Below are 26,239 nucleotides of genomic sequence, written 5' to 3'. Positions count from 1 at the left end.
TATACATCTATAAAGTATAAATTTTAATGTCAAATGAATAAATTGTTTTAAATTTTAATAAAATTTATATTTATTTAAAGCTTTTAATGATTTATTTAATTGCCTTAAATTCAAAAGCAGTAGATATACAGCAGATGTATGGAATTTCAAAACTTTTTCTCTCTCTCAATTTTAGACATGTAAAATGTACTAAGTAATAAAATTACTGTGTAATTTTGTTACTTAATAGTACATTTTACATGTCTTAATGTAGTGTAAAATATATTTTGCACCCTATCAAAAAATTCTTATAGGCAATTTTGTCAGTAAACTCTCTATATTATGCAATATAAACCAATTATTATCTATTCAGAGGTGGAATCTAATTTTTAATTAAATTAGAAATCTGATTGAATAATTATTGGCACATTTCAAAAATCAGCATTTGAACTATTTCTTGTGGTGAAATTTTTGATATTGCAGAAGGATTTACAGGAAAAATTGAAATTTTATTTATCCTGCTAACCAATGTAAATCAAATTGTAAAAAGTAAAATCTGGTCACTTAATATGCATTACATATATATACATTCATACACTGTATATGAAATCTACACTACCTTTATTAAAATCATTTGTGGAACAGAATGATATCAGGAGATGCATATTCTGAGAATTACATGTATCATAGTCACTTTTAGAGAATCATTTTAAGAAGATGAAGCTTTTGATAATTGTTTCTATTGCTGAATTCTGACAACTTTTTTGTTCAGAAAATAGTCTAAAAATGTTTTTATTTAAAGTTTCTATAAAATATTGTGATTTTATTAAAGAAATTTAAATGACATTTGTTACCATCAAACATCTTTAGACTGACTGACCAAATCATTGAATTGGGGAGGAAAAAATAATAGTGCAAGAAAGTAAAGTAATAAAATAACTTGCAAATAATAGTTTATATATATTGATAAACGATATTCAACATTGCAGAGATCACTATTCAGTTGCAATTAGTTTGTGTGATTTCATGAATATACATTAATTCTTACTGATTTGAAAATGATGATGATAAATTTTTAATTCTTTTGAAAATTTTCCAGTAAAATCCATGATACATGTTCCAGTTGTTGGACTGCAATTTGAAAAAATTATTGACCTATAAATTTCTGCTGTCTTCTGTCTGTCTTTCCTTAATCTTGAGATGGAGTTAGATAAATGAAAGTTGAGATTGGATATGGAAAACTTAGGGACAGGAGGCCCTGATTAACTAGATATGAACTGGTTTGCACCTGAAGTTATTTCAATTAACAAATTTTTACACGAAAGGAGTTAATGACCAGCTTGACTCTTTGCTAACAGAAAAAGTATGATGTACAATGGCAAGTTGCTACTAATTTGAAGTGGAGAGAATATATGACGATTAAATTAAATAAATTAAAAATTGCAGCCTGGCATTGTGACTGTCACAATAAATAATTGCTTGTTTTTAGTTATAAATATGTATCAAATATTTGAAATAATAAATTTGTAAATATATTTAAAATTACTTGAAAAGCTGTACATTGTTTTTCAGAGAGAACTGAATCTTTAAAAAAAACTGTAAATGCAGTCAATATTCTATTAAGCCTATTTAATTTTAGATCATCCAATTTTCCGATTTTTTTTTAAATAAATCCTTTTTAAATTAAAATTTCCATTTAATTTAACTTTAAACTTCATGCTTATTAGAATATAACCATATTTAAAATTTTTAACTGGAATATTCAAATTTAATATTAAAATTTAGATAGAAAACTTTTTCCAAGATTTTATTTAATTTATTAAATGATGATTTAAAAATTTTTGAAATTAAAATATTTTTTTAAATTTTAATTCATATTATATCAAAGAATTCTAATTAATGATTTTAATATGCAATTGTTCTTTACATTGAATTTAACCAAATATTTTGTAGATTGAATCATTTGTTTCTAATCAGAAATAAGTGACCTTTAAGAAATTGATTTTGAAAACTGAAGTTTAGAAATTTCCCTTATCAGTTTGGTTTTATTTCTATTTATTACACTGCTTTCATATGTTACATTAAACCTTGTCCTATTCTGTAGCATTTTTACTTCATTGATTATTAAAATAATATAATCTGATGTGACAAAATAATTTCACAAGTTCAGACCCATAGCTATGGAGTTGAGAGATGGCTCTCTCTTCAACTTAGTAGGGCTCATATGCAGTTGTGAGAACCCAGACTTCAACAAATAATTTAGCATGATTTTGTCATCTATATTCAAATTTATTAACTTATTAAGGAATTTATCCAGCTACAAGGGGGGTTACAATAAATTAACACACTTCAAACAAAAGTTGAACTAAAATAAAAATATAACTCCTATGTTAGAAATTTTTCCATAGCACTTGATGACAGAGTTAAATCAGTGAATTCAGGCTTGAGGCTCGTTTTGTATATTACTGCTGTAGTCCTCTGCCAGTTTAATATATTTGTTAAAAAAATTGTATTCTCTAGCAATCATAGTTGGACCCATTTGAAATAGTTTGTTGTAAAGTTCTTTTATAGATTTACACACAGTCAAAGTAGAAATACCAAATTGGTCTCTAAAATTTATACATCCATTACATGTACAAATTAAACGGTAGGTAGAAAATTGATCTTGACACATTATGCATTGATTATTCTTAATATTTAGACTATTCGTGTCGACTATTACATAGAAACTGTTCAACCTAAGCTGCATATAAAATCTTTTCATCTTAAATGGGATTTGAAAATTAATATAATTGTTCAAAGGAGGAAAGCTTAAATTGTTAATATACCATGAATGAAATTCTGAATTCTGTAATTTTTTCATTTCTTGGTCAATTGAGTTATTAAACATGTTTTCCACTAAAGTAACAAATCCGAAGTTCCAATTGGCTTCTGTATTGTTAAATAAAATGTGTGATCCCATATTTGGCCAACATAAAACTAAATTTATTATACCAATTATTTGTGTAATTCCTTTTAACCTCAGCTAATCTTTTAAGTACTTTCAATATTGTGTTTATCAATGTATTCTCACTGTTCCATTCTCTTATAAAACTTCATAATCCTTATTACCATATATGTCTTCAATTGTAACCTGTTAGTATCATGTTTGTCATCTATATTTTGATTATATTAGTATATTGTCAACTACTACCTGAGAACTTCTCAGTTTGCATGTTCTCGGTGGCAACACTTTCCCTGTAATCCTTTGACATCCCAGCTATGTGCTACCTTTTTAATGTCAGAACTGATGGCCAAATGAAGCAGTCATCACTCATTCCTCCCTGATTCAAGTCACCACCATTCTTCTGATGGTTATAGTAGTCATCCAGTCCTATAACAAAAGTTATCGCCAATTCTTCGACCAATACCATTAACTCTGTGCCTCTGAAGTGGATATAGGAGCGACTCTGACCCAGAACATTATCCAGAATTCTAACGTGTTAACCTCCTCGTTTATTCCACCTTCCCAAAGGACAGACCAAATCCTCTCCTGCATCATGTGTACAAATGGATCCTTCAAACTACAGGTATTTATCTCCATGTGAATCTTGTGAACACACACTCTCACAGCCACTTACAATATAGATCAGTTAGTTTAATATTTTACAAAGTTTGTATCATGTACTCTTTTTCTTTGGAATTACTGTTATTAGTTGTTAATCTGGCATCTGAGTGGTTCACTTTTGATGCGCAGTCTCTCCAACTTCCTCCACACAACTTACTATCTCTCAAATCGCCTCCTCCTGAATCCAATCACCTGTGCACATGACCGTTTGCGTGACCTCAACAACAACAACACTGAGATTAAACAAAAACAGCCCTAGTTGCTGTGCAGTGTCTTCTATTCTGACGTAGTCATCACCGAAGAGATGTCGACCTTATTTTTACACTTAAACAACAAGGCCTATTAACTATAGTTTATATGCACAACACAGAATAACACTTGCAGCAATTAAAGCTGAACAAAGGCTATAGTGTACCACAAGTGGAACTTTTTGCTATATGGAAGGCTATCAAGCAGTGTGCCCTGAGGTTCTCTTACAAACAGATCAATATTTATTCTGACAGCATAACTGCCATTCAAATAACAGCCAAAGAAGACACAAACTCCATTGTTCACAAGATAAACAAAATGCTCTTTAATTCAATAAGTTTCTCCCTAAACTGGATCAAGGCTCACAAGGGAAATCAAGATAGAGAGCAGACAAGCTTGTGAAAAAAATGGCCCTCTCTCCAAACTCCCTATTATATACAATAAAAGACCATCAAAACTGGCTTGACAGAACTAAGGCAGCAGCTTTTAAGAGTGGAACTCAACCTATGCCTACTTCCCTAAAGTGAGCATGGTAGAGCATCACAGCTGGCTTAGACCCAAGCACAACATCATCAGTCACAACATGGATCAAGGCTGGTTTCAGAGGTATCTATATAGATTCAATATCACACACAATGACCTCTGCGAACTGGATGGAAGTGATCACTACTTCTGGAGATGCCCAATTGTGGAGGACCGAATGACCTCAAACTTCTAATAACGGGGAAAGACCTATCGTGGCCATGCCAAAAATACAAACTCATAACTAAATGACAGTGCAATTTAAGCACTTTATGACAGCTTACAGCAGGACAATTTTTGTAAATAACATAAGAACCTAGTCACAACACTCTCGCCCACATTGTAATAATTCTATTTAACCACTTTGTGCTCATCATTTAAATGCATGTGTCACAATGTCATGAATTCTTTCTATGTACTGGTACATAACATTATTTTGACATTTCCATTATAACTATGTTAAGAATTTATAACTAATATATTGTTGAAGTTACATGTATAATTTTGTAACCTCTCTCCCAGTTATGCACAGCAGTACTTGGAATGTCCTCTTGTACAGTACAATAAATAATGAATGAATGAGGCCTAGTGCTGTCTGGAAAAAAATAAAATGAAAAAAATAGCAGTCACAATTTTTTTCAGTTTACATTTCTATCCAGAGGCCAATATGGGTGGGCAAGGTGTGCAGCTGCCCAGGAAAGCAATTGCTAGAGATAGCAAAATTGGCCAAAAAAAATATCAAAAAATTCTTAATTTCAGATAATTATTTTACTTTTTGAAAATAATTGTTAGGTCTGAGTCCTCATTTAGAATATTAGTATTTTATAAAATAATAATAATAATTAAATTTGTTTGAAAAAGGTGTGAAAACAAAACAAAAAAATATTTGTAAGCCAAAAATGGGAGATGGAAATTTAAACTAATTTCAGCCTCTCCAAAAGGCATAAATTGAACTAGGCTCTTGCCTCTAGCTCCCAATTGATTTATTCCTTGCTATGGAATTAGTAAATTATTATTTATCATAAGCTGTGATTTAATAAAGTAAACAATACATATTTAGCCTTTCTCCAACCATATATACTGTTAAAGATGTATTTCTTATTTCATTAAATTAACTACATTGGCTAGTTAATTTTATCAATATGTTGTGATTTAATCATTAAAATTAAATTGTTTTAGAATGATCTAAAAGAAAAAACATCGGATTTGTCTGTCCCAATATGAGATCAATTATACAGGGTGAGATTTTTATCTTGAAACAATGAAATAACTTAATTGGATCTCATTATTTTGGGAAAAAGGTATAGACAAAAGTTGTAAAGTTTCGAAGGGCCAATCAATTGGTGACCTTGGATGTGATCTTGACCTTCAAGGTCATTTGAGGGTCAAGTCTGTTTTTTTCAATGGGAAAACATATTTTTGACTCCGACAATAGAAAGAGTGGGAAATTTCACAATCAGCCATGACCTTGAGTACTCCAAATTTGACCTCGGAAGGTCATCTCAAGCATGATAATTTTAAGTGCAGCTCAACAATGTATCTAAGTGGAAGGGCATCATTTTGAACATTTGTTATAAAATTTTCCCCTGAAACCAACATCTCAAGCAATGGTGAGAAGTAAAGTGACTCACTGAAAACAAGCACTGCAATAGTGAGAGGCAAGGGGACTCAAAGAGAGCAGAAAACTACTACATCCACATCATTACTCCTGGGTAGTGCTAAAAGTAGTGAATGCTTTTAAAGGTTAAAGTAATCAGGTCATGAAAAAATGTAACTTTTACCTCCCTGCCTATTCCAGTAATAAAAAGTATGGTTTTCCATTAGAAACAGCTTATAATTTAAACCTTAAAATAATCTTGTCCTTTGACCTAAACCATAAGGTCAAAGGTATATCCAGTTGTGAAATTTTCCACTCTTTCCATTGCTGGAGTCAAAAATATATTCCCATTGAAAAAAACACTTGACCCTCAAACAACCTTGAAGGTCACGGTCACATCCAAGGTCACCAATTGATTGGCCCTTCAAAACCCTACAACTTTTGTCTATACCTTTTTCCCAAATAATGAGATCCAATTTAATTGTCTCAAGATAAAAAACTCACCCCATATAACTGATTATATCATTCAATCAGAACCAATAAACCAATGAGCAATTATTTTTTGTGACATTGTCACAACACAGGGTTGCAATTTTTAATCATATTTTTAATTTATTTCATTTAATATATATTCTCTCCACCTCAAAATTAGCAGCAACTTGTCCCTGTACATCATACTTTTTCTTTAACAATAGTCATGCCAGCATCTATCTTACACCTTTTGGGAAAATTTTTGAATTAAAATATCATGACTTCCAATGCAAATTGGAAGACATTTTAAGTTGCAATTAATAACTTCTGTTAGTTCTAAGAAACATGAAACAGCCTAAAAGTTTATCAATAATTATTCACTATAATTGGTGGCATGGCTCTAGCCAAAGATTTGATGAACCAATTGTTCAGTAATTGCCAATTAGTGTGCTGTGAAGCAATGTAAGTGCTAAAATTAAAATTTGTAAAAAAAAAAATAATATTTTATTTTTATCAATTATATTTCAGAAATTTGTATCACTGACTGGTACAAACTTCTCAAGAAGGTTTTATAAGGAGACAATCATATTTTGTGCATGATTTCAACACAAATGTAGAGAATTTCCACACAAATGCTCTCGACAGCATCATGATTGATTTTCCTGTAATTTCTTTCTAATTTAAGTTTTTAAAATTAATTTTCCACAATTTCCAAGCATTTTTAATATTAAAACATTAAAATACAATATCTCTATCATACAGTAAGTATACTAGTAAATATTTCCTTTATGAAGTGATTAGAAATGGCTTTCATTATTAAGAATCCATCAAGTTACTTAACTTTTTCAGTAACATTTAAAACTGTATGTGGTGCCATCTGTTATGATATTTTATTAAAAAACTTTTTATTTTTAACTATTATAAAATGGCAAAAAGCTTAATTTTGAAGATAGCAATGAGTTTTATAAAAAAAAAAACTGTAAATGCTAATACTGTAATTATAAAATTAAGTCCAACCCTACTCAAGATATGACATGCAACCTCCTCCTATCTCAGCACCCTCTCAACCTTTAACTACCAAAATTTAATAGCATCAAATACCCTAAATACACAAATCTCTCTGCAAAATTTCAGAAATTTTCAACAAAAAGTACAAGAGAAGTTTCAGAGGGTGAACAAAATCATCTAACATATATAAATACAGAAAAAAAACCACAGAAATTTTTTGCCTTTCTCAATGTTTCAAGGTTGAGTCCAAAAATGTAAAAATCTTGGGGGTCACTTTTTGAGATTGTCATACTTTCCCTGTTATGGTTTATTCAATTTTAACATATATATATTTATTTGATCATTTTATGTTTGTATAGATTATTTCCCGTATCTTAGCCAGGTAATGCACAGTACTTTGTTGAGGCTTTGAAGGTTTAAAAAGTTGGAGAGCCCTTTTTTAGTAATGCATGGTAATCTTGTCAAAGATTCATCAAACCAGCTGTTCCCTTCACTAACTAGAATGGTCCTTACTACATATTTTTACAGCCTGGCCAAGATTCACGAAACAAGATATATCTAAGTTTTGTAAGACACAGTAAAATTAAATTAGGATAAAAATGAACAAATTAAAAGATTTGGCTTTTTGGCTGTAAAAAGAAAACCGAGATTCAAGGACCTAAACCATGACTTTTACTCCAGTACCACAAATCTCATGCCTAAACCATGACATTTGGCTGATCTGATACTTGTAATAATTCATAACAAGGAGACCACCATAGATGGTGCTTTTTGATTTCACTGAGTTAGATATACATCACAGTACCACCATTCCAGTAATTCATGGTAAAGCCACTCAATGCAACTCTCAAGCACTTGCAAGAAAAATGAGTTTAAATCTTTTCATCATCTTTATGTATTGTGTTATATGGATAATGTGTTAACAGCGTAGCTGAGTGGATAAGGTATTCCATTACTACACTAGACTGTGTGTTGCAAGTTTAAAGCTTTTTTTTTAGTTTTTCTAATTGCATAGTAACAGATTATTGTGCAAAGCATTTTTCTAATTTTAACAAAGAAAATTAGTATTTTGTAATTACAACATTTATTTGCCATGTACTCTAAACATTTTATTCATTGTAATTCTATGTAGACACACAGCAAGACTACACACACAAACTCCATCTTGCAAGTGTTATTAGTGTGATAACATGATTGAGTTGAAGGAATAACATAATTCAAACAATTCTAGTTATTATAATTGTGAACACTCTCGATGAACCTTTATGTCCAGTAACATTTAAAATTCGTGAGAATGTTTTCAGCCTCGAGGTCTGCTTCAGGTTAAATTGAAAAGGAATTCCAAACTTAGAATGCCTGGTATCAAACAATATTCTAAGTTTGAAATTTCTTCTCAATTTAACCTGAAGCAGACCTTGAGTGAGGCCGAAAACATTCATTTCACAAATTTTAAACGTTACCGGACATAAAGGTTCGTCGAGTGTTCATTAACACCGATAATCATGTTGGAAGGTATTATTATTATAATCAATTGATTAACAGGTTTGTATTGCATGATCACCTCAACTTGTGGTTACACCATGCAGTTACACCAATAATTCAAGATTGGATAAGGAACTTTCTATATACTCCATCTTATATCTGTGCTGATATAATACAACATTGTAGAAGGTAGAAGTAATGTTAAAAGAAGTGGCAAATAATTTGAAATTTTTTATTACATAGTAAGTCAGTCTCAATTACAAAATACAAAATTTTTTTCTTAAAAATAAAAAAATACATTCACTAATAATCAGTTTCATGCACATTAGAGAAAAACTTCAAAAAAAAAAAAAAAGACAGGCAAGATGCAAACTCACAACACAGTGTAATAGTTGAATACCTTATTCACTGTTATGTTGTGCTGCTTTTAACATGTTATTCACATAACACAACAGAGAATTTTAACTCATTTTTCTCATAAATGCTTGAGTTGCAGTGAGTGGCTTTACCCTGAATTACTGGAAGGGTAGTACTATAATATATATCTAACTCAGAGAAATCGGAAGTTGTGGTATTGCTGTGGTGGTACTATTCTAATTAGATGGAAAACACTATTTTGAATTGATGTACCAATAAATATTTGAATATATTCTTAATAACATATATAAATCAAAAATTTAGGAAAGTTTACTCTTATATACTCCATTTATCAATATTTTAAAAATTCGAAATATGAATTTCCATATTATAAAAACATACATTTAAAATTATATCCTTTATATAATTTTATTTTACTAAAATGGTGCAACAAACTTTAAATATTATATCAGTCAATTATTTTATTTTATCCAATTTTTGAATTATATTAAATTAGTGTGTGATAAATTTACAAAATATCCATTATGGTGATTTATACAAAAAAAAAATTAACATTTCCATATTAAATCTAGTATAAATAATTTTTATAACAATTTAAACTTCACAGACTGAAGATAATCATCAAAAATCTTGTTACCGAATAGACAAAATATTTTCCGAATCAAATTTAATCACATTAATGAGACATTTTAATTTAAAGGTTCTGAATGTTTTAAAAACTCTATATGTTGTTCTAATAAATCTTCATACAAATCTTGTTTTTTATTACAAAGTGTATCATATTCTTCACCTACTGTCCATAAACATTCAATGTCATAATACTGTCTAATTTCTGGAAGAAATAGATGAAATACAATATTTTTCATATCCATAACTTTCCATTCTGAATTATCACCACCTTCTATTTTCAAATATGGTTCATTTTTTAATTTCTTCTTTTTATGTAACCTCCTAATAAATTCTACAACCGCTTGTAAATGACGTTTAGATCTAGCCGTACCCAAAACCATATAATCGCAATATTTTGCGGCCGGCGGAATCTTTATCACCGCCACATTGTAAACTTTTTCTTCTCTCAAAATATGTACCACTTGAGCAATATCAAATGCACCGGTCTTTCCTCTTTCGAAAAATTCGGTGTAACGATCCAATTTATCAGTTTTTTCTCGATAAAGAAAAAATTCCTCCTCCTCTTCGGCTTCGACTACACTCTGCTTCCAGCTGGTAACTGGCAGAGACTTTTCTTCAGAGCTCAATATTATTTCTGCATCGTCGTCTCTGTATTGCTGAAACTTTTCTTCTATAGATTTTGATATTCCTGAGTTTCCTTTCTCTACAGTTTCAGTTTCTTCATTGTTTAGACTATTGGAAATTTCTTTCGCACGAGTACCTTCACCAAAGTCTTGTTTGATTTCTTTTAAAAAATCTTTTAGTACCGAATCCTTAGTTAATTCTTCCGTTTCATTATCAAGAGAATGTTTATCTGAGAACTTGCGTATTGAATTGTATTTTACAGGAAAATCAGTTATAGCGGGAGACTTGCATTTCTGGCATACAACAGTATTAACTCTTCGTAATGGTACTGACTGGAAGTTTAACATAAAATTTTTCAGCAGAACTGACCATTTCGCGCAAGACGAACTCAACATATTCAACACAAACATCACTACCCGATTCTTCTAACAAACTGTGAATAGCCAAACATTAGCCAAAACTTCAACTGACATTATCTAAAAATATTTATTATTGTTTAAAATATTTAACACACGGCTTATTCCGAAATCGTATCTTCTTTTAATTATTATTTACTTTACAACTGGGTGCATGGGCATCTTTAACGTCACTCTTTATTCGAGAATATCTTTCACCCCGATACGTGTATCGGTGTGTAAGATATTCCAGAACGGAACCTTTTTTTTTTTTTTTTTTAACTCTTTCCGCCCTGTGGACACTAAGAGGGCCTCTTTTAGTAGGCCCATTATGGGTTCGGCCAGGCCCACAATGGGGCGACCGGGTGGTGAGGGACGGGGCCCGACATATCCGAACGGACCACCCACCGAAAAATTCCTGGGGATTATTCGACCCGTTCGGATTCGATCCCGGGTCCCCCAGAGCGGTAGGCTGCCACCGCTCGGCCATCCGGCCGTCAATCACGAAGTGTCATAGCACAGTATTAATTGTAGATCTTTACCATATTGAAGAACTTAGATACTGTGTTGTTTAAGGGTAACGGTCACTTGCCCGACCATAGTTATCAGGACGGGGAGAGGTCAAAATTTGCAAAACGTTGGGCTATGCGGTTTGTGGACGCTCCAATGCAATAAATTTCATCAAATATTCATACATTTTGATAATTTTTCAACAACTCACTAATCATCGTCAAAAAGCGGCCGGATGGCCGAGCGGTCAAGGTTAGCAGCCTGCCGCCCTGGGGGACCCGGGATCGAATCCGGACGGGTCGAAAAATCCCCAGGAATTTTTCGGGGGTGGTCCGTCCGAATATGTCGGTCTCCGTCCCTCACCACCCGGCCGCCTCACTGTGGGCCTGGCCGAACCCATAATGGGCTTACTATAAGAAGCCCTCTTAGTGCCCACAGGGCGGAAAGAGTTACAAAAAAAATCATCGTCAAAAAATTATCCTAAATAAGGTTTAAAAAAATGATGATATTGCTGTAATGTACTGTACTGTACACGGGACTAAAATTGAAGTTTTGTGAAATTGCTTATTTTAATTATTCAATAAAAATATTAAATAAATACAGGAAACGAAATATTAAATTACATTTCAATACTCAAAATTTAAACAATGTAGGTGCTGTATATCATATTTAATTAAATAAAGAATTTTTAAACAACGATGGTGAAGATTTAAATTGTAGATGGCGTTTAAGAAGTTTCAGAAGTCACGCCTTCCGACGCAACTACCAATCAATACATACTGAGGAGGCACGTTTGTTTTGTTTGCATACATTTCAGTTTCTTAAATTTTAATAGAAGCAAACATGATGGAATTAAATTTAAATCGAGTAGATTATCTACAGGTAAGTTTTAAAATATATATTTCTTTATGTTAATTAATATACGGAATTTCTGAACTCTGTAATAAAATTACCGGCATTCATGATTTATTCTATGAGATTTCCTTTTTATGATACAGGTTGGCGTGACGTCACCACAAACAACTAAGCTTTTACCTCAGACGGAAGAAAACATCTGTCAGAGAGTATGTATACAATAATCTTGATAAAAACTTTGGATATTATATAGATTACTCCCTATGCAATTTTGGGATTTTGAGTATATATTTGAACTCGGGACTGAGACGAGTTCAACGATACCCTACTTTTGGACCGGAGACCAAAAATAAGAAATTCATCATATTTACAATTTCTGGCCTTTCACAATGCATTCTACGCCATTTTAGTTTTCCACAAGGTGGCACTGCTTGTAGTTCAGTATACATTTCCTGTTTTTTCTCTTTTGTTTGAGAACTACCAAAAATCAATACTAGTGATGTTAAACACTCAGCGGCCTGCCGGCAGCTCCCTTCCGGGAGGAGTCTGTTGAGAGTACAAACAGTCGAATGCCACCTAGTGGAAAACTCTAAAATGGTGTAGAATGCATTGTGAAAGGCAAGAAATTGTAAATATGATAACTTTCTTATTTTTGGTCTCCGGTCCAAAAGTAGGGTATTGTTGAACTCGTCTTGGTCCCTTGAGTTCAGATAGATACTCAGGTCCCAAAATTCCATAGGGAGTAATCTATATAACAGCCAAAATTTGGTTGGTAGGCAATGTTTTTCAAAAATATATAACATTTTTGAAATAAGACGATAATTTAATGAATATAAAGAAACTAAAAGAACCTGTTTCAGCTTAATATTGGAATTATGTGTACAAAAAATATCAAAAAATTTATTAGGAAAAAATATAGAATTTGAATAATTCGTACTCCTTATTTAAATGTGGAAAACTATCGTGACATTTTGAGTTATGTGATTTTTTTTATTTTTCTTGCATTTACATTTCATTGAATTACACTTTCCTTTACATGAGCACTTTTGATACCCCTCACCTCCCAAAATTGATTTTTCCTGCACACTTCCTAAAAGTCAGAGTGATATTTGGCTTTGTTTGTTTGTTTTATTAAGTTATGGCAATTCAACACTTGGGCAATCTGCCTAGGGGGATGCTTTCTGGGAGGTTTTTTAAGGGTAACTGGCCCCTATTCAAGCATTACGGATGTGAAGAAAACTTTGAAAACCCCACGTGGCAGGCCTGTCCTGGAGAGGGACCAACTCATGACTGAACACCTGGCATTTGGGGAACAGAACCACTTGGCCACTGGTGGGTCGTGATATTTAGTACATTCTCTATTCTAGAAATTGTTCGTTACAAAGCACAAACTAATTTCAGGTGCTTATGATTATGAAAGATGTTCCTCATTTGTTCTCGAGTGACAGTACTTGTCATCTTCGATAGCTAATAGTAATGTCGTATTCCTTTGGCTCTGCTATTTTTTTCCAGTTTCTTTGCTTGAGCAAGTTACAAAGAGAGAAAAAGACAGGTTTAAAAACCTTTTGCATTCTCTCACTTCTTCTCAACTTTTTTTTTTTGTTCTAGATCATAGAAAATTGATCACTTCCATACTAGACTGTACTTTGGTTGGCAAATTGGGGATGGTCATGTTGGATTGGTTGTGTGAGGCTGTTCATTTTCAATGTTTTTCTGAAATATTTTCATTGGGTTCTTTTAATTGACATTGATTTTGACTAGTGATTCAATTATTTCTTGTAGCTCCTCTTTGCTGCAACATTTGCTACAGCATCATTAGGTAAGGATGATATCTTCAGCCTACCTTTTAAGTGTGAACCAAATATGGTTTTATAAGGACTACATTTAATGTCTCGATGATATGTTCTATTTTTTATGAGATACACAGATTGTAATCTCTCAGTCTAGTGCTGGGTTTGATTTCTTTCTAATCAAGAGTTACTTGATCAGAATGCATTATTTTAAAATATAAGTAATTAAAAATGAATTTTTTGAAGACAGTTTGTTAGAATAAATTGTAATTCCTATTTCATTTTAATGTTTTGGAATACACTTTTGACAACTATCTTTTTCTTATAGGCTACTTAGCCATCAAAATTAAAAATTCCCTTTAAAACATTGAAAAAATAGTCCAATTAAAAAACACAAGTTTAAAATTAGAACCAGTGATGCTTCGGACATCTTGCATTTTCCATCCTTACTACTTTGGGACTGTTGATCTTATATCCACTAAAAGCTTGTGCTGATGTGCAGACTGTCTTCAAAAAATTAATTTTTAATTATTTGTATTTTGAAATTTAATTACCATCACGCATTATTCTACTAGAATGCATTATTTTTTAGATTTACCATCTTAGACTGGTGATTATACATAATGTTCAATAAATTGATTAATTAAGTACAATTTATCATATTTATCACTACAAACTGGCAAATATGCATAATCACTGGTAAATGTGATTAATTCACAATATATAAAAGAAATTTATGGTTTATGATTGTCATACAAGATCAGGCCGTAAGCATAAAAAATTTAGAAAGCACATACTTAAAGACACTAACAGATGTTGTGTGTGCAAGACATCAATCATGGCTAAATCAATATAACATATAATATCAGAATAAAAGTTCATAGCACATACAGATGTACAGATTATGACTTCTTAAATCGAAGCGCATTCCGTTAGGGGATCATTACCTGAAGAAGAACCGTTAAGGTTCGAAAATGTTTGTAATTACTTTGTTTAGTGTGATGTTAAGCGCACTGGTAAAAGGCTTTCAGATACGTGAAACTTTACTGTTCTTCAGTGTAGCTATTCTACCATCTTTAATTATGCCATTTACATTGCACTACAGATGTACTTATAAACTTTTAAGCTTGGAGTCACAAGCTTACAGTACACATAACAATGTTAAAATAGTTATTTTTACTACCTATGCATTAACCTTAGTCAAGCATAATACTTAGCACCTGGTATCAACCAAGTATCACTATTTAAATCATGACTGTAATAATAACTATGAAAATTATCAAATTACAAAATTGATTTTTGGTATAAATTCATTTCTATCAATTCAATAAATCTGATAAAGGCATCATATTCAAATACAATATACAATAATATAGAATATATAAGTTCTTTTAATGCAATTTTTCTTTAATACTTTACAAAAGTACATAACTTGCAAATGAGATTTTCTATATTTTTTTTATGTTAAATACTAGCATTGTAAAATAAACTATTTTGATAAATAAATAAATGTTAAAATAAATTTTGATAAATAAAATGATTATTAGGTTGCTGTTGGTGATCAATCAGGAGTCTTGATGTGTTTTGGTATAAAGAAAAGTGAAACACAGGTAATTTAAAGATTATAGTTTAATCATGCTAAATAAAATTTAATTTATGAAGTAAATTAAAAATCTGATGAAAGACAACAACCAATTACTGGTTAATATTAATAATAATTGTTCTACTATACCACTAAACCAATAAACCAGCAAAAGTGAGTGATTCTTTTTCGAAGCCAGTACAAATTTTAAAAAATGAATATAGGTTCCCCCAATATCCAAAATAGAGCATTCCTACAAAATCTTTCATAAGCTGAAATGATATAAAGTGAAGAAGTAATAACTATTATGTTATATGGGAAAAATTTTTGAGTGTTTACACACCCAAAACGAACCTAGTAAATCATACAAATGTGTTTTAAGGACTTTTTGTACCTTAGGATACATTTTGCTAATAGATGCAAAAAAAAAAAAAAATGAGATAAAATGCAGATACAGACAATTCAAAGCTATGATGGCTTGATGCTGAGATGCTGGGTGTAGTTCTTGGAAAAAGAGCTTGGAGATGCCTCTTGCTGCTTATTGCTCAGAATGCCACATGCTTCATATTTTTTCATGTGTTTCCAAGAAGTATCAGTTTAAGGTTTTCTCTTTTTTTCTATTTGTATGAAATTACTTTCTGCCATTGAAGTTGTGTGATATGCATTATTCTATTTATTTTTATTTTAAAGTAACAAAACTAATTGTTTTACTATCAAGATATGGCATTTCTGCACCCTATGAATATGCTTCTGCAACAAATATAGATATTATTATGGTTGATATGAAATATTCTATATTATAGTACATTTTATGTATATATTCTAATTATATTATAAAAATTATTAAGTTAGTGGAATAGTAGAACAATAAAAAAAGTAGTTACAATAATAGAATTATGTAACTTTTTACTTCTTTTTCTTTATGAAAAGACTTTTATTAATTAAAAGAAAATGTTTTATAAATTCAGTAAGTCTTTCCATTCCAGTTATTTTTAAATTTTTATTTGTCATCATTTCTAAATTGTTTCTAAATCTACATGATTTGTAATATATTTTTAATTAATTAAATGTGTTTATTTTTTATAGTTAAATGAAATTGATTTTATAAAAATTGTCATTGGATTCTGTTATTAAATATTATTATAATAGTATATAGCATTATATAACATATTGTTGCTTTTATTAAAATTTTATTAATTTTTTTCAGACTATTTTTAAAACTTTACCTGGAACAAAAATTACACGTTTGGAATTAGGTGGAGCATTAGGAACAATTCAGGATAAAATATTTATAGCCACTGGAAATGAAGTTAAAGGATTCACTAGAAAAGGAAAACAGTTTTTAGAATTTGACACAAATATGACAGAATCAATTATGTCTATGTAAGTTTTTCATTAATTTAAATGCTAATAATTATCATACATTGAAAATTATTGCTCAATTTTGTTTAAAAATCAACTTGAACCTTTTAGATTATTTTTAATGTGTAATGCTTTGATATATATATTATTTTATTGTCAGTTTTTTATTTTATCAACAGATTATGTTTTAAAATCTTTTTAATTATAAAATTTCATTTGAACAAACATCTTTTGTGTTAAATGACTTTCCAAAAATTAAATTAAAATAGATCTGTACTAAATATGTGTTTTTATTTGGCAATTTGTTTATTTAAGATTTAGTTTGAGTTCTGTTAGTTAAACATTTTATTAAATTTGTAATTTATATTTGTTTTTATTCTTAACTCAATTTAATTATCTAATTTTTATTTAAATATGATTTTTGAAGATTTACATTGTTTTATAGTTTATATTAAAGTATCTCATTTATCTTTAAATTTATAATATTTATATTTGTATAAAATATTTAGCATCATCTTTAAAATTTTTATTTTACTGATAACTACAAATAAAATTTGTTTTATAGTTTATTAATAATACATTTTTCTTTCTGATTTCTGCTCTTTGATCACTTAAACATTTTTTCATAGTGTGATAGTCATGCAAATGTACAATAGTCCATGAGAGGCAGTACTCAAAAAGAAATAACAACAATTATTTATTTTTTTCACATGATTAGCAATATACAGGATTCTTTCGGATTCCAACTCTTAATGTTATACAATATCCAAAATTGGGGTGAGGAATTCAGCGAATACAGATCAAAGGAACGTGCTCACAACAAATAAGAGAAGACCAACTTGTAATCTTACAACTAACTTATGTTAAATTATAAACTAAAAAGGAAAGGAAGAATAGCAAGAAGTTTTAGTGTGATAGAGGAGGTTATAACAAATACCCGGGTTCTCTGTTTGGTATTGACGCTGTTCTGGTGGGGAACCACTCTAAATTGTTTCTCAATGATCTTTTTCGGATCTCTTCAAAGATTCTCCGTATACAAGGGATGTTGTCTCTCTCTCTTTACGTTAGCAGGCCCTTTCTCTTTCTGTAGGCCACCTTCGTCTCCCTTTGTCCTTCTAGACAATGAGCAGGAGCATAACTTTCTCACGGCTACCTTCACCGAGAGTCCGACCCAAGAATGAACCTTTTTATCGTTCTAGTAGCTTCAGGACCTTCACTTCCCATTGTTAATGTGGTTCGTGGAAAGGGTTACCCCACCCACAGGAGGGAATGTTAATAGAAAATTCGAGAAAACAGAAGAAGGAACAAAGAAGAAAGAAAACTTAAAACTAAACTTATATCTAATATATACATTAATATGGCATATTGCCACAATAGTAACATATTGATTTCTTTCTAATGATGAAAATGAATAAAAGTTAATTTTACAGTTTTCTTTGTTGAATTATTAATATATTGATTCTGAAATAGATCTGTGTTATTTGTAATTTTTTAAAATTTGAGTTGTTATTTGATGATCTATTAGGAAATTGTTAAAAGTACTGAATTGATGTGTTAAAAAGTTTGTGAAAATATTAAATATTTAATCTTTTATTTAGGCATATATATGGAAATGATCTTTATACATGTGGAAATTATATTTATAATCACTTTTATGAATGCCAAGATAAAAATTATTATTTATCAAGTGATAGAATTAATGATATTACTGTGGTGCCATCAAAGAAAACTGACACTCTCATCCCAGTACTTGCTTGTCAAGATCGTGTTCTTAGAATTTTAAAGGTAAAATGTATATTGTTTGAAATACAAACATTTTTCTTTTAATATGTTATTAATCTTTAAAAATTTTAAATAATTATTTTAAAATATTTTAATATAAAAATATTTTAAAATAATCTTAAATCATCATTTTTAATAGTAATTTTTAAAATTTTTTTATCAATTCAAAATTTAAAAAAAATTAATTTCAGTTTTTTTATTATTAAAATTAAAATTTTATTGATTTAAGCTGTTATATTTTCACGTTTGTAAAATAAACTTGATTTTTCTTAGGTTGTACAATAGAGTACAGTGGAACCTCGGTATACGACCTTAATCAGTTCCTGATGTTTGGACTTACCGAATTGGACGTATACCAAACCAACCTTTCCCATAAGAAGTAATGTAAAAATGATTAATCCATTCTCATGTAAAAATATCCCGTCTTGATATGGTATATTAATGGGGTTGTAAAATAATTTAAACACTGAGCACATTAATAAAAAAATAAATTTTATTATAGATTTTTAAAGTTATTACAGTACAGTCAAACCTGTTTTTATGCGGTCTTTTTTTGTGCGATTTTTTATTTGTGTGATTTTTTTATGCGAATTTTTAATTTGTGCAATTTTTTTATTTGTGCGGTATAGTTGGCGACTAGTCTCGTGCGATTCGTCATGTCTCACATTGACTTATTATAGCTAAATAAACTTATTATAGCATAAATGAACTTATTATAGTAATATTATTGCATGAATATGCGAAAAATTAAATAATTTATTTTTTAAGTCAAAAAAACACCACCTGGACAAAAATATGTAAAACAGACGATAGACGAGACGATGCAGTCAAGTGCTGACATCTGTTGTCAATAAATTCTATTTCGTACGGTTTTGAGTTATTTTCTATGTGAGACTTTTTTTATGCGGTCCCTATTGACTGCATAAAAAAAATATTTTTTTAATTGTGTTGCGAAAACTATTTTTTATAGCCACTCGTGAAGTTTCATGTGATTTTTTTTTTATGCGTTTTTTTTATGCTGTCCCTATCCACTGCATAAAAACAGGTTTGACTGTATATTGTATTATATTATTTAAATCATTAAATCAAAATCAAAATCAAATCAAACTCTTCAAAAAGCAATTTCTCAACATGATCTAATGCCTTCATTCTCTGTTTAGAAATTGATTAAACCCCTTTTGCAATGTTAGTAGATTTAATAATGTCTTTGTTTTTCACGATTGTCGATATCATCATTCTCGGAATACAGTATGCAATAGTTAAATCTCAAACACGCATGCCACCTTCATATTTCTCGACAATCTCTTTTTTCAGTTCCATTGTGATTCTAATCATTTTTTTAAAAGTTTTCTGTTGCTTTTCATTTGCCTTTTTGCAATTCATGATTAATAAAAACAATAAAATTTTACTTACAAATTAAAATCAGAAGAAATTTAACAAAGTTATAAACCGTGGGACTGCAAACGTCTAGTCTGGTCTAGTACACCGATAGTGCTACTTGTTCATAGATGGAGCGTATAATTAAGTTGTATACCGAACAAAAGTCATATACCAAGCAAAATTTGTTTCATCCAAACAGGACGTATTCTAAAGCAGACGTATACCGAGGTACCACTGTATTCATATTAGAGTAACATAAATGCTCCACTAACCATTGATAATATCATAATTTATATTGTTGTTATACATTTTATATATATATAAACATTTGTTATTCATTATGAGATTTTATTGATGGTTAATTTAACCAGATGTTTTTTTATTGTAATTTTAAGTTTGTAAAATAGATTGTAAATCTATGTATATAAATGAAGATGTTTGTTTGCTTGCTATGCACGTCTAGGCCATTTGGCCAATTTCTATGAAACTCGGCAGTTATGTTCACATACTTTTAACCAAGATGATATCATACATCCCATCTGAAAATATTAATTGAATTTCTGTATATCAATTAATTTCTGTCTACATTTGATTTATTGGTTTTATACATAGTGCCAGCTATTGGCAAAAAATTTAAGAAAATAATAAACTAAATATGATTCTTACAAAAAAGGTATAATTTTAAAAAATATACAACAATTACTCCAACAATGATATAGTGTGAATAGATACACTATACCAATAGTTGGCAAACTGCGGCTCGCGAGCTGCATGCGGCTCTTTGGCCGCTTGAGTGTGGCTCTTCCACAAATATTTACTCTCTACTTTGCTCTCTAGTTTAAATATTTAATGACTTATGTTTAAATTATCTTACCTTATAAACAACTTAGTCAAATAAACAATTACAGAAATATTAAAATAAATCACTTCGTTAATCACAAAATTGGATGAATATTAAAGCGAAAACAAAACATGTGCACACACTGCTATATGTAAACAAAGAGGTCAGGTTTTGTGCTGACATCACTAACTTCGCATTTCTGTCTAACATTGTAGAATAGTTAGAATCTGGCTATTCTTGTACATAGTCCTTGAGTCTGTCAGCACTCTCATTGTGTACAGTGGTTAGTGCTCGTCCGTTTCGCTGAAAATCCTACAGGTATTTTTGTCATCAATTTAAAAATTGTAATTATTTTGTGTTGGTGGCTTTATTATTATAAAATGAAACATTTTTAGGTGCCCTATTTGACATGGTTACAATGAAGAAGCAAAGAAAAACTGAAGACGTAAACCATGGATTTAAAGTTGAATGGACCAAGACTTTCGCATTTATTCAAAACTTAAATGGCCTTCCAACCTGTCTTATTTGTCAAGAAAAATTGGCGCATAACAAGAAGTCAAATTTGGAGAGACACTTTACAATTAAACATGTGTCATTTAGTACTAAATATCCTGTCGGTGATGCAAGGAAGAAAGCAGTTGAGGAACTTCAGAAGAGTCAAGAAAAATCAAGTTCTGTATTTAATTACTGGATGCAATTTTCCAAAAATGTTAATATTGCAAGTTTTGTGGTTAGTCAAGAGATTGCTAAGAGAGGAAAACCATATACAGACTGCAAATACGTAAAAAGGTTTTATAAATGCATCTGACGTGCTATTTTGGGATTTTAAGAACAAAGCAGATATTCTAAAAGGAATTAAAGAGTTACCATTGTCTGCTAAAACAGTGAAAGATAGAACAGTCAAAATGTCTTTGAATAAATACAATATATTCAACAAAGATGTTAAATTGGTTTCATCTTTATCAATAGCAGTTGACAAGTCTTGTGACATAAATGATACAGTGCAAGTTTCACTTTTTGTATGATTTATTTCATCTACAGATCCTAAAGAAGAACTTTTAGGATTATTGCCACTCAAAGGTCAAATGTGGAGAGGATATAGCAAATGCTGTATCATTTGAATGCATTGAAAAACATCATATTCCACTTGATAAAATTGTCTCAATTTCAACAGACGGGGTGAAAAGTATGACCGGCGTAAAAAATGGGTTTGTTGCTATTTTGAAAGAAAAAATTATTCACGAGATACTTGCTTACCATTGCATCATTCATCAAGAAACATTTCCAGAAGAAATGTTTCTTGATGATTCCTTTGTGTGCAGACATTTCCAGAAGAAATTTGCAAAGTTATGGAATTGGTGATTAAGATTATCAACTCCATTATAGCTAAAGCTCTTAATCATCACCAATTTAACGAATTTTTAGTTGAAATGGAGAGTGAGTATGCAGATCTTCTGCTGCATAACAAGGTACATTGGTTATCAAGAGGAAACATTTTGAAATGTTTTGCTTCCTTATTAACAGAAATTAAAGCATTTCTTCTTGAGAAGGGTGTTCACTATCCAGAACTAACAGAAGATCAGTAGATCCAAAAATTTTATTTCATGGTAGATATTATGTCTCATCTAAATCAGCTTAATTGTAAACTACAGGGGAAAGGAAACACAATTTTTTTGATGTTAGAAGAAATTATTTCATTCAAAAACAAATTATCCCTTTTTGCTCAAGGTTTTGAAAGAGAAATTTTGATTCACTTTCCAAGCCTCTTGAAACATCTCCAAGAAAATAATTCTGATATTGACATTTGCTATTTCAAAACAACAATTTTAAATATGAGGGAAGCCTTTCTCAACAGGTTCAGGAATTCAGAAACAGCAAGGTGACATTAGCCTTTGTTAGAAAACCTCTTAATGCTACTGTAACAGAATTAAATTTTCCTCCCTTTAATATTGACATTGGCAACTTTGGAATGCAATTGTTGGACTTAAAAAACAATTGCATTTCAAAGTTGCCAATGTTAATATTAAAGGCCCTGCATGTGATCAAGGTGCACTTGATGTGATAAACCATTAAGGGTCCATTTACACACAACAGTGACATGATCGTACAGTGTCCACTCAGTGCAGTGATTTTTTTGCTGGTGGGAAATTGTTGACCTACTTTTAAACCACCCTGTCCAGACTCATCTGTCACAGTGGCATGACCGTACCGTGAAAGTACATTTGACCCGAACAATATTTTTACTGATAGTAAATAATTTTGTTTTCCAATGGATGATGAACATTTAATTGAAATCAGGCATCAACACCCTGTTCTGTTGATTTATTGCATTCAAAATACATGGACATTGGGTACAAAATAAATATTCTCTGTTTTGTTTAATAAAATATGAAATGCATGTCGGGACATTCAAAAATACAGTCAAATCGCGATAAGTCGACACCCGGATAACTCGACACACTCGGTTAAGTAGTCAGTTTTCTGTGGTCCCGGCTGACTTACATAGGCATTAATGTTAAAAAGCTCCGGTTTACTCGACACTTTAATTCGTCACCACTGGATAAGTCGACATACTTTTGCTGTCCCACACTCCGATAAGTCGACACTGCTGAAAAAATGAATTCACTCTGCACGTGTGGTGCAAACTCATTTTTTTCAGGAGGGGGAGTCGATTTATTTATTAATATATAATTAATATATTTAATAATATAATAATACATTAATATTATTCATATATATACATATTAATAAAAATGCCTTAACATTTTATGTATTTTTATGTATAAAATAATAACAGATAAACAAAAAGAAAATATACAATCTACATCAACTAGGGATTGCAATCCAGCTGGATTTTTGCTGGATTGAAATCATTCTAGCTGGATCCAGCGCGGATCTAGCGTGGATGTATTTTTGGTGCAATAAAGTGTTATCTGTCTATCTACCTATCCTGCAATTTATGTTTTTTTTAATGAAATAAATAAAACATTTTTTAAAAAATACTTAAGAAACTTTTATTATTTAGACTGGTCACTATAAATCAGTAAAACTTCTTACACATTTAGGTAGTAAACTTAAGTTTGATTCGGTTTAACACTTGAGATAGAGATAATTAACTTCAAATGTTTAGTTAGATTATAATTATAATGTAATCTTTAAGTTAAATAATAGCAAAGGTAATTCTACTGATTAATTTATATTAATGTATTATAATAATGTAAGGACGGATAATCAGTGGCTAAGTGGCTACCAGTCTTACCAGTTTTCATATATAGGCTCTACATATTAGTCTGTACTTATTTATAAGTATATAAAAACTATGTACTGGAAGTAGAATAAGTTAAATAAACTACACCTCTATCAATCCAGCAAAATTTAATAAAATAATAACGTTTTCAATCGTTTTTAACGATCTTCCTCGGTTACAAAAAAAATAGAACATTAAATATACCAGTAGAACATAAAATGTGTTCGGAATAAATATAAAAATTAACGGAAAACGGACAAAATATAGATAAATAAACAAAATAAATAGCGGAAAAAATATATACAGGGTGTTTTTTTTAAACTGACGGTACTCAGAAACATCTGTAGAGCAATCTAACAGCCGGACTGTCGCCAAATTTGGGAGAGTGACTAAGGATGACATGGAAAAGAGGTAGAATTTAGGTACTACTTTTTTCTTCGCGGAAGATTCCGCAAAGAAAAAAAGTAGTACCTAAATTTGCCGGTAGAGGAGGATTTGGCGCTGTTGTAGCGAAAAAGCTACCAGAACTTCACTGAAGAAAGGGTCATCAGTCACTTTTTTCCACTTACATGGCCGCCTCGCTCCCCGGATCTAACCCCATGTTACTATTTCCTGTGGGGTTACTTAAAGTCCAAGGTCTATCTTGGTAGTGTCCCAAACTTGATGACTTTGAAGGACAACATTCCTCAAACTGTGATGAACATTCCTGCGGACATGTTACGTTCGGCCATAGAGAACACGGTGTTCAGGATACAATGAGTTGTCCAGCAGAATGGTGATCACATTGAAGAAGGGAGAAGGTTATTTGCTGATTAATTAAACTTTTGTTATTACACTGAAACTGCTGTCTGATTATTCATTCGTGTGTTTGTTAATTGCAGCTGGATTTTATGCAGATTCTTAGCTGTTTTGCTACAACAGCGCCAAATCCACCCCTACCGGCAAATTTGGATACTACTTTTTTCTTCGTGGAATCTCTTTCCCATGTTGTCCTTGATCACCCTCCCAAATTTGGCAACAATCCGGCTGTTAGATTGCTCTACAGATGTCTCTGAGTACCGTCAGTTTATAAAAAAAAAACACCCTGTATATAAGATCCAACGAAACCAGCATTGTCCGTTAATAACATTAATTAATGTAAAAGGATCTCCACATGGTAGACAATGAGTCTGCATCTCTATGGTTTATACAACCAGTTGTCATGTGCGCCTTGCAGATTTCCAATCTCTCAAGATGTTTGACTGTTTGCCTATTCGTCGTCGTTTTTATAATTGCCGCTTGATCCCATTGGACGTTAACATCCTTCTGTCTTTCGTATGATGCCAGCGCAGTGTTGTCAAGGTTCTTACTGATTGTATATTTGTGCTCTTGAGCCTTTGTTTTAAACTGCACATCGTTGCACCCACATAAACAAGCTTGGAATTGAAACGTTGGTTATGTAAAGACACCGAATACATACCCGTTGTTGAATTCCGATCCTCTTTCTTTTTATCGTTTCTTAAAAGTTTGAAAACAGTGGGATTACGTTGGTATACAATACGAAAATTATCAGACCTGGACAGTACATCTATGTATCTTGTTTAAAAAAAACGGGATGTAATTAAGCACTATTCTTTTTATATTTATTCCAAACACATTTTATGTTCTATAGTTAATGTTGTATTTTTTTGTAACTGAGGAAGATCGTTAAAAGCGATTGAATACGTTATTATTTTATTAAATTTTGCTGGATTGATTAAAGTATAGTTTATTTATAAGTAATCTAATTATTAGTGTTAGTAAAGTAGTGAGTAACTATTTAGTAGCAGTCTAGTAGTTAGCAAAGCGGCAATGCGACGACGTAGACTTTTGCGGCATTATTTAAAAAGTAATTGAGTATTTGCGGATCCGCAGCGCTGGATCCAGCTGGATTGCTGGATGAGGGATCCAGCAATTGCAATCCCTAACA

The 26,239-nt window shown here is 30.9% G+C and overlaps 2 protein-coding genes across 2 annotated transcripts in view; one reads left to right on the top strand and one right to left on the bottom strand.

The window, feature by feature from the left end:
- Positions 1–9,714: 9,714 nt before the first annotated feature.
- On the bottom strand, positions 9,715–11,040 carry LOC136971098 (ribosomal silencing factor RsfS-like protein, 312). Its single transcript, XM_067265578.1, has one exon. It carries the CDS (start codon positions 10,955–10,957, stop codon positions 9,983–9,985), a length of 975 nt encoding a protein of 324 aa, XP_067121679.1. The 5' UTR covers positions 10,958–11,040; the 3' UTR covers positions 9,715–9,982.
- A 1,165-nt stretch (positions 11,041–12,205) lies between these two features.
- The window catches only part of LOC136971091 (Bardet-Biedl syndrome 7 protein homolog), a 44,958-nt gene continuing 30,924 nt past the window's right edge, over positions 12,206–26,239 (top strand). The window contains exons 1-5 of the mRNA XM_067265566.1: positions 12,206–12,334; positions 12,451–12,516; positions 15,645–15,707; positions 16,887–17,062; positions 18,640–18,826. Coding sequence (XP_067121667.1) covers positions 12,296–12,334; positions 12,451–12,516; positions 15,645–15,707; positions 16,887–17,062; positions 18,640–18,826 — 531 coding nt within the window. The 5' untranslated portion in view covers positions 12,206–12,295. The remainder of the gene's footprint in view (positions 12,335–12,450; positions 12,517–15,644; positions 15,708–16,886; positions 17,063–18,639; positions 18,827–26,239) is intronic.

Source organism: Centruroides vittatus, unplaced genomic scaffold (assembly GCF_030686945.1).
Source record: "Centruroides vittatus isolate TY-2023 unplaced genomic scaffold, ASM3068694v2 contig_2311, whole genome shotgun sequence".
Taxonomy (NCBI): domain Eukaryota; kingdom Metazoa; phylum Arthropoda; class Arachnida; order Scorpiones; family Buthidae; genus Centruroides; species Centruroides vittatus.
This window is presented reverse-complemented; position numbering and strand designations above follow the sequence as displayed.